The sequence below is a fragment of the Sinocyclocheilus rhinocerous genome, unplaced genomic scaffold, assembly GCF_001515625.1.
Source record: "Sinocyclocheilus rhinocerous isolate Xijiao unplaced genomic scaffold, SAMN03320098_v1.1 scaffold401, whole genome shotgun sequence".
NCBI classification, from domain to species: Eukaryota; Metazoa; Chordata; class Actinopteri; order Cypriniformes; family Cyprinidae; genus Sinocyclocheilus; species Sinocyclocheilus rhinocerous.
The window spans coordinates 259,824-269,847 of record NW_015624202.1 but is presented as its reverse complement, the minus strand read 5'-3'; the positions used below and the strand labels follow the sequence as shown (position 1 = coordinate 269,847).

Sequence of the window (10,024 nt, the reverse complement as noted above, 5' to 3'; positions counted from 1 at the left end):
CACACGCACAGACACACACACACACACACACAGACACAGACACACACACACACACACACCAATACATTTTTAAATAGATATAATAAATCATGTATGATATTATATCATATGGAAACTATGGTTACCTTAGTCAATTGGTACCGTTATTTTATTGGGATTAATTATTGGGAAATATTGAAAATATATTGACAAATTAATTTGTTTATTACTGATATTATCTGATGTATAAATATTTTCAGATCCAGATTATTGTTTGTTATTTGGTCCAGGTTTCTGACATTGTGGAGAACATCTAAACAAACACATAAATTATATTATAGCATATTATACACTAATAGTTATTTTATGTATCAAATTATACCATATATGGAAAATACGCTTTTCCTTGGTCAGGTTTTGCCATAGTATTTTTATGTAATTTTATTGGGATTAATTATTAAAATTATAATTGATTGGTTTTTATATTATTTTATGGGACTTTTATTTCGAAAAGGCATCCTAGAATCCCAGTGTCGCACTTCCTGTTATTGCTGACTTCATTTCCGGGCGTCGTTCCAGGCAGAGGTGAAAGACACAAACACATTTAGCGCAGATTTGAGCTTTAATTCGGATTTATCAGCGAAATCAGGATTCGTTCTGTTGAAGTGATCGGCGGTCGTTATCGCGGAGGGACTCAGAACTGAAATCACAACAAACCGAAGCATAAAAGTGAAGGAATGGGTTGCGAGGAAACTCGCTTCGTTTAGAAGTGAACGAGAATTCCGACTTGAATTGAACAGACAGGATTAGTTCATATTCAAACACTAGAAGTCTAGGATTACATATTATAAGATCATTATTTCAGATACAATATCAGAAATTCAGTTAGTTAGACTAAACGTCTCCATTTGTTTTAAACAGCTCATAAGATCCATATTAACCCAGTTTTTTTTTGTAATAGAGATCAACTATAATGGCAGTTGGTCCGGCGGAGACTTTCCATGTGCTTCATAGATGAGCTGTAGAGCTCAGGCAGGTGTTTTTAATGGGAGGCGGATTGATCTGCTCTGAGATCAGCGGGCGAATCTTGCACAGATGGCGGAGGTACCGGCTCTGGCCCGGTTGGAGTCCCTGGCCCGGTATGTTCACAAAGCGGCCAGCGAGGGGCGAGTCCTGACCCTGGCCGCCCTGCTCCTGAACCACTCCACCGTTCAGACCCGATACCTGCTGGAGTATGTGACCCAGGAGGCCGGACAGAGATCCACACCGCTCATTATTGCTGCTCGGAACGGACATGACAAGGTGGTCCGGCTGCTTCTGGACCATTATAAAGTGGACACCGAACAGACTGGGACTGTCAGATTTGACGGGTGAGTTGTTTATTATTTATACATGTCTATACACTGATTATGTAAGCGATACATTTATTTCGCTGACTGTATATTATGTTTGCTATTACACGGCTACTCTATACACAAAGTATTGATTGAATTGCAAATTATGTTGTAATCTTACCTGTATATTATCCTAGAGGTTTCGCTAAGAAGTAGTAATCAGTTACAATGTACAAAATAATCGGGCTGGCAACAATTACTATAAAATTAACACTCGTATTCTCTGAGGTACCGTTAATTTTACAACAATCGATAACTGAAACGGAAAAATGGCGTATGAAATAAAAAGAGCGCGAGTCTGCGGAGGGATATGAGACGTATGAAAGTATCGCCGGTTTCAGTTACCCGGATGAGCGGACTGATATACAGCGAAAATTAGACCGCTGAATACCGTGATCGACTAATCAGAAACGAGTATTCCTCGTGTGATAAAATGCTTTTCTCCCCAAACAAAACAAATATTAATCTGTCATTTTTTTAACCGCCCTTCATGTTGATGATACATGTCCAAACCAGTATGATTTACTTTGTGGAATATGAAAAGAGGTGTTTAGCAGATTTTTTTTTCTTGCAATTAAAGTAAATTAAGGAGATCTCCACTAATGTGACTTTTGCGCTGTATTTGAAGTCTTCTGAAGTCATATAATTGCTTTGTGTGAGGAACCGACCCAAATTTAAGTCATTATCCATTGAAAATTTTCATTCATGCTCGAGTAACGTACATTCAAATATGGCGCATGAAGAAGCATCACGACAAGTTTGAGCATTGTAGTAAATTATTTTCTTTAAACTTTACACTGTGATACATTTTTCTAGGTCAATAAATATATTTTTGATTCATGTAAACCTTACAAATGTTACTATTTTTATTTTACTTTATGCTAATTTTATGGAGAGCTGTAAAAAAAATTTACTGAAAAAAATTGGTGTAGAATAAATTTTAACTCAGAAATCGCTAGTAAATTTCGCAGTTACAAAGAAACGGCAAGTAACATTAAATTGTACATGAATTTTTTAAATGTAGAAATACTAAAATAGCATTTTTTTTTAAGTTCTTGTTTCTTTGTTTTGTTTACAACTTGAAAAAAATTTTTTTTTTTAAGTGTGCTTGTGAGCAGTTAAAATTGTGAAATTTGGAACAACATGAAAGCGAGTAAATGCTGGCAGAAATGTCATTATTGTGTAACTATTCCAAAAGAGCCCTGTGTTTTACTATGCCATTGCTGATGTGTCTTTCGCTCTTACAGGTATATTATTGATGGTGCCACGGCTCTTTGGTGTGCAGCTGGCGCTGGGCATTTAGAAGTGGTACGTTTGCTGGTTTCGCACAATGCCCACGTGAATCACACCACCCTCACAAACTCCACCCCCCTCAGGGCTGCGTGCTTCGACGGCCGGCTGGACATCGTACGGTATCTCGTTGAGCACAAGGCCGACATCAGCATTGCCAATAAGTACGGCAACACTTGTTTGATGATCGCCGCTTACAAGGGCCACACCGACGTTGTTTACTTCCTGCTGGAGCGCAGCGCGGATCCTAATGCCAAAGCTCACTGCGGGGCTACTGCGCTGCACTTTGCCGCAGAAGCCGGGCATCTGGATATCGTGAAGGAGCTTGTACGATGCCAAGCAGCTATGGTGGTTAACGGACATGGCATGACGCCACTGAAAGTGGCGGCCGAAAGTTGCAAGGCGGACGTCGTAGAGCTGCTGCTGTCGCATGCGGATTGCGATGTACCTAGCCGCATTGAGGCATTGGAACTGCTTGGAGCATCTTTCGCCAACGACCGTGAGAATTACGACATTCTTAAGACCTACCACTACTTGTACCTCGCCATGCTGGAGCGATTTCGCGATCCCGAGAGGGTTATCGCCAAAGAGTTGCCGTCTCCAGTTGCGGCGTACGGAGGGAGGGCCGAGTGCCAAAATTTGCAAGACTTAGATGCCATTCGACACGACCGGGATGCACTACACATGGAAGGCCTCATGATTCGTGAACGAATTCTGGGTGTGGATAACATAGATGTGTCGCATCCCATAATATATCGCGGCGCGGTCTACGCCGACAACATGGAGTTCAAACAGTGCATCAAACTCTGGCTGCACGCCTTGCATCTACGCCAACAAGGAAACCGCAACACGCATAAAGACCTCTTGAGATTTGCGCAAGTGTTCTCGCAAATGGTCCACTTGAAGGAGCCGGTCCGCGCATCGGACGTTGAACACGTTTTGAGCGCCAGCGTCCTTGAGATCCGCCGCAGCGTGGCGCGCTTGCGAACCACCACCGATGCGGAGTTGCCGGCGGCCACCGACAGCTACGAATCCAACGTGTTCACTTTCCTCTACCTGGTTTGCATCTCTACGAAAACGCAGTGCAGCGAAGAGGAACGAGCGCGTATAAACAAACAGATCTATGACTTAATACGCCTAGATCCGCGATCCCGAGAGGGGTTGTCGCTTTTGCACCTAGCGGCTAGCTCTAGTACGCCAGTAGACGACTTCCACACCAACGACGTGTGCAGTTTTCCAAACGCGCAAGTGACCAAGCTGCTTATAGACTGCGGAGCCCAGGTAAACGCCGTGGACCATGAAGGAAACAGCCCTTTACACCTCATCGTACAGTACAACCGTCCCATCAGCGACTTCTTGACCCTCCACGCCATCATCATCAGCCTCGTCGAAGCCGGCGCTCATACGGACATGACCAACAAGCAAAAGAAGACCCCGCTTGATAAGAGCACAACGGGTGTTTCTGAAATCCTTCTGAAGACGCAGATGAAGATGAGTCTGAAATGCCTGGCGGCTCGCGCCGTGCAGCAACATCAGATCTTGTATCGGGACCAGATTCCCAAAAGCCTGGAGGAGTTTGTTGAATTTCACTGACCTGTGCTTTTGTTTTTCCATCAGATCTGGTTTTTGGAGTTTGTTTTAACCTGTGAAACGGTGCTGTGAACTCCTAATTTGACCTCGTTTAGTGCTTTGCACGGATTGTAAGTCTAGAAAATGTAGAAAATATACATCCGTTTGGGAGATCTGACTAAATCCAACTGCTGCATTTTATCCCAAAGGAACTGGAGTTTCCAGTTTCATTCTGGTTCTTTTTTTAACAAATCAAAGAGGATGTTGATGCTGATGGATACTGGCAGCGCAAAAGACTCTTATTTTGAACACTGATACGTTTCTTCTTTTGGCAAACAGCATTTTATTGTGTGTTGGACTGTAGTCATGACAATGTGAACAGCTTTTTTTATTAAGCTGCTCTTTTGTCAAAATGTTCATATTTTTTGTTTTCTTAACGTATTTTATAAGAGGTTTATTTAAAACAGAGTGAAAAATGTCTATTTTAAAATGAATCAATAGCCGAGAGTTGATATCCTAAAGCTAAACTCCGTGCCAGGTGGTTTCTTTTATTTGAATATTAAAATGTGCCTGTAACCAGAAAGTTGGACGTTTATAATTATTATTGTTATCATTATTATTATTATTATTATGGTTCTTTTTTTTAAAACCATGACGCCACTTCAAAGCCAATTAGCGAGTCTGTAATTCTGACTCTCGTTAATGAACACATGCTGGAGCTCTTTTTGAGTCACGGGGCCTTATTCTGGATGGTGCTGTCGTGTGAATGTGAGAGCAGCATGTCTTCCTGCTTTTAGTTCTGTGTGTGTGTGTGTGTGTGTGTGTGTGTTTGAGAGCATGTCTGAATGTGGCCGAATGTGAAGGTTTTTAACCCTCTTTGTTTGCACCATGTTTTATTCTTTAATTACTGAATATTGATCAACGTGTGTTTATTTCCAAACCAAATATAACAAGATTAAAAACATCGATCTAAGACACCTGTCAGACTCTGTGTGATTCTGTCGCATTTGAATTGCAATTTTTAAAGGAATAGTTCACCCAAAAACTTTGGAAAATTTGGAGAAACCAAGTTTTGGAGAAATGTAGCATTCCATCACTTGCTCACCAATGGATGTGAATGGGTGCCGTCAGAATGAGAGTCCAAACAGCTGATAAAACATCACAATAATCCACACCAGTCCATCAGTTAACATCTTGTGAAGTGAAAAGCTGCATGCTTGTAAAAAACAAATCCACTTTAACTTCAAACCGTCGCTTCTTGTCAAAATATGACTCCATAATCCAGTGAAAAAGTCCATCTCCTGTTGTCTCTCACATCAAAATCCTCTCACATATTTGTTTAGAGCTGTTTTGGCTAGTAAACAGTGCTTGATCTGTGTAGATTTCTCTCCTGATTCAGACAAGATGACATTTTCACTGGAAGAAGCGTTATGGATAGAGGACTTGTATTTTTAGGAAGAAACAGAAGGTTTGAAGTTAAAGTGCCTTAATGATGCATCTATTTCTTAAACACATAGCCTGTCACTTCACAATATATTAACTGATGAACCGGAGTGGTGTGGATTATTGTGGTGTTTTTATCAGCTGTTTGGCTCTCATTCTGACGGCACCCATTCACTGCAGAGCATCCATTGTGTTGAGCAAGTCTTGGAATGCTAAATTTAGAACTATTTCTTAAATAAGGGAATTCAAAAACAGATACTTAGTCTTTTAAATCAAGGTGATTTTAATTTATTCAGTGGTCTGATTAAAAGCACATGACAAACATTCAGCTGTCATCTTTACATGCAATAAAATGGTGACATAAATGACAACAATTAAACCCGAGTGTCCATAGAATCACCACGGTGTCTTAAACTGTGAAAGCTGTGAAGCCATGTCAGAAGAAAATACTGTCTGAAAACATGACTATGTTTAGAACAGAACCATCAAACTACTTGTTGAAGTATGTATAGTGTGCAAAGTATGCTTTTTATGCATCGCATGAACTACATTTATCAAATTGTGCACACTGCACTGAATGACCTTATAACCATCAATGCAATGCATTTAACTTGATCTTTCACTTTTCCAGTGTGATGCATGGATTGTAAATTTGTCTTACTAATAATTTGGTCAGGCTGACATCTTCATAAATACTTTGACTTTAAATGTAAATAACCTTATATGGTTTACACATGGAATAATGCATACTATTTCACTTAGTATTTTTTAAATAGTCTGCAGTATACAGTGTGCTTGTAAGTAGTAGACTAGTATTCCGTTCTGAACACAGCCTCTGTTATTCAAGACAGCGATCATGAAAAAAAGTGTTTACGGGTAGTTGAGATGTCAAGAATATTTTATTCATTTCTAGCATTTTTTTCCCCAAAATTTTTGTCTAAGTCTTATGATAATATTAATGGAGAAATTACATAAAATTTTGTACTTTTACAGTATTTTTTTTTGGGATATCACACTACAGATACATAGTTTTGTATTATTTATGACAGCACACTTGCAGTCAAATAAAAAAAATATTGCAAATAAAAGGTAAGAAATAAGTCTGAACAAAAAAGCAAAATGTGCATGTTTATTTCAACTACCCTTAAACACTTTTACCAGTTTTAATGATGAAAAAGACAGAAATACACATGGAAGCAATACTTCCGATTCCAGCTGCAATGTACTGTATATAAAATTGTGATTATGACAATATCTCAAATACATGAACCTTGAACAGATGTTGCAACCAACTGCATTAAGGGTGCATACGTTCATGGTTAAATATTTTATTTATCATAGTTTTACATTATATTGCTGAACTTTTTTTTAATATTTACACATTTCAAGTTCAAAATTCTTTACAATGTGCAAGTGCATCAGCTTGAAATTATGCTGCAACAAACAAACAAAAAAAGTCTTAGGATTCTGTTCCACAATCTGAGGTTTGTTTCGTGAAATGCAACAAATTTATCAGCACCAAAACCTCTCAAAATGGTTCAAACCGAAGCCTCTTCATTAGTGTTTTTTCTTCCGTTGACTAGGACTTTCCACCTATTTCCAAAGTCTCATACTACGTGAAATTTCTTCCTCATAAACCGCATCTTCACATCTTCTGTCTTAATTGGCAGCACGGCCAGGGGAAGCAAGCTGATTGGTTCTGCATCGGACTGCAGGAGGGCGTGGCAGTGCTCGAGAGCAGCTGATTGGCTGACACACACCTGTGTCTGGAGAGTCCCTGAGTGATTGGCTGAGGAGGTTGCCGTGGCATTACCGATCCTCTGCTGTCTTCTCATTGGTCGCCTGCTCTTCCCTCTTTCTCTTTTGCCTGCTGAAGAATCCAAGCTGCGGATGAAAGAAAAACAGTGATTTGTTTCGAATCAAATAGCGGAAGCATCCTGAGAGATTTGACCTTAAACAAACCCTAAAATAAGTGTTTGTTATGTAAATGTAAGTTTTGATATGCAAATGTAGCTCTACTTAATCTAGTGTAAAAGAGCGTCAAGCATATGGACAGAATTTAAGCTTGGCTCTGGATAAAAAGGGATTTCAGTTGATAATTCAAGCAAACATAATGCAAGTTTGTTAGCCTAACAGTCAAATATCAGTGTTATTTTAATATTATTTACATACTATTTTAGCATTTATTTATATTTTGAATTAGATTTTATTTTCAGTTAATTTTAGCTTCATTAATTTGTTATATGCTGTTGTCGTTTTTATTATTATTATTGTTGTTTTTTCTATTTCTTTTACCATTATTTTGTTTTTGTTTTTTAGTTTTAGTCATTTTAGTACTTCAACTTATTTCAGTTATTTACCAAGGCAATATTTGTAATTTTAGTACATTAGTTACGTTTTAGTAATTCTATTATAAATTCTATATTTTGATATATATATAAAACTTATATTTTAACTTTTCATTTGTTTTTATTTAAGTTTTAGCAATTTTAGTATTTCAACTTAAACGTATTTTATTTCAGTTATTTGCCAAGACAACATTTGTAATTTTAGTACATTAGTTACGTTTTAGTAATTCTATTATAATTCTATATTTTGATAGATTTATTTTTATTTTATTTTTAATATTTTCACTTTTCATTTGTTTTTATTTAAGTTTTAGCAATTTTAGTATTTCAACTTAAACTTATTTTATTTCAGTTATTTACCAAGACAACATTTAAATATTTTTTTTTTTTAAGTTTGAGCTTTTCATTTCATTTTTATACAAATAATATTTATTTTATTTGAGCTTTATTTCAATTACAGAAACCAAAGTTTCATAGTTTTATTATTAGTTAACAATAACAACATTGCCAAATATTAGCATATTAAAGTGCGTCATTTTTTGGATTTTAAACCACTTTATTGTGCTGCATGCATTTTAATACGCAGATAAACTATAAGCAAGCCATTCGTAGGTAGATTCACCCTGAATTAAACCAGAATTACTCCAAAATGAGGCCATCTCCTTTTTTTGACACCCAAATGAAGTGTATTTACAAATGCACTACAGTAATATAAGTTTATATTAATACATATGTTCATATTAGCTTGGTAACTGTGAATAAAAACCGTCTCAGACCTTCCAGAGGGCCAGTACAAGCAGGGCCAGAAGCTGCAGTCCTCCCAATGTGCTCCCAACAATCACCCAGATGGGAATCCGGTAATCTTCCTCCTTCCTAATCTCCAGGATTATCTACAGAACCAAAATCCAAAAGCTTAAAAAGTCAAATTCTTGGAAGAATCGGGTATACAAGATCAGGCCTCATATGCAAACCTGCACAAATGAATGTTAGAAGATGTGTGTGTGTGTGTGTGTGTGTGTGTGATTAAGTTGACTAACACTGTATTTTTGCACCAGTTGTCAAGTAAAAAAGACTGATTTATCCATAAGGGGGCAGCACATCACTTGAGTTATTTTGGTTCTCAGAAGAATTTGTTCCTTTTTCACATTTAATTTCTGTAAGCAACTGGTCTTTCTTTCTCATTACACCGGTGCATGTCACACTAGCTTCTACTTCCAGCACAAGCAAATGTAATAAAGGAACTCATATCCATGAAGTGTCTCATGTACAGCATTCTGGAGGTACTCACGTGTCTCATGGGTCGTTCCTCGTGGAGAAACATCGCACTTGAGGGGCTCAACTCAACTACAGCCGTCATTACCAGATCTAACCGTTTAAATTTCACCTGAGGAATGAGATGAGGAGGTTTATTAATCGCATCTCTGCAAATAAACAGCTCATAACAATTTAAAATCCTCTTCGATATGTCCTGCACCAACTTTCCGTTTCAATAGGAAATTAGCACAAAAGCTTGCTTTGGGAAAATTGACATATATAATTAGAGGAAATGTAGATGCATTTAATAATATATGGACCCCTTTAAACAATTTGTTAACAAGTAGATAACATGGAACGTAAAATAATAATGATAATAACCAAACAATAATGTGAACAAATGCCTGATGTGAGAAATTACTATTATTTTACAAGAACAGATACTAGACTGATAAATGTAATTTTTTTGTTAATTTATAATTATTATTATTTTTAAAGTATAATTTGTGTGTTTGAAAAAAGAAAGAAAACCTTTATACAATTTGTTAACAATTAGGTAAAGTGGCATGTAAAATCATGATGACTGTGAACAAATTCCTTATGTGAAAAATTATTATAACAGATACTGTACTGATAAATATAACTAATTTATTTTCCTGTTAATTCCCGTGTGTGTGTGTGTGTGTGTGTGCGTGTGAGAGTGAGTGTGTGCGTGTGAGAGAGTGAGTGAGTGAGTGAGTCTGTGTG

General features: G+C 37.5%; 2 protein-coding genes across 2 annotated transcripts in view; one reads left to right on the top strand and one right to left on the bottom strand.

The window, feature by feature from the left end:
- The first annotated feature begins 517 nt into the window (after nucleotides 1-517).
- Nucleotides 518-5,209, top strand: fem1b (fem-1 homolog b). Its single transcript, XM_016550420.1, has 3 exons — nucleotides 518-564; nucleotides 941-1,349; nucleotides 2,621-5,209. Exons 2-3 carry the CDS (start codon nucleotides 1,075-1,077, stop codon nucleotides 4,254-4,256), a joined length of 1,911 nt encoding a protein of 636 aa, XP_016405906.1. The 5' UTR covers nucleotides 518-564; nucleotides 941-1,074; the 3' UTR covers nucleotides 4,257-5,209.
- A 1,596-nt stretch (nucleotides 5,210-6,805) lies between these two features.
- The window catches only part of LOC107738627 (integrin alpha-11-like), a 50,918-nt gene continuing 47,699 nt past the window's right edge, over nucleotides 6,806-10,024 (bottom strand). Inside the window, exons 28-30 of the mRNA XM_016550409.1 lie at nucleotides 9,312-9,407; nucleotides 8,800-8,913; nucleotides 6,806-7,559 (exon numbers count right to left, since the gene is read on the bottom strand). Coding sequence (XP_016405895.1) covers nucleotides 7,485-7,559; nucleotides 8,800-8,913; nucleotides 9,312-9,407 — 285 coding nt within the window. The 3' untranslated portion in view covers nucleotides 6,806-7,484. The remainder of the gene's footprint in view (nucleotides 7,560-8,799; nucleotides 8,914-9,311; nucleotides 9,408-10,024) is intronic.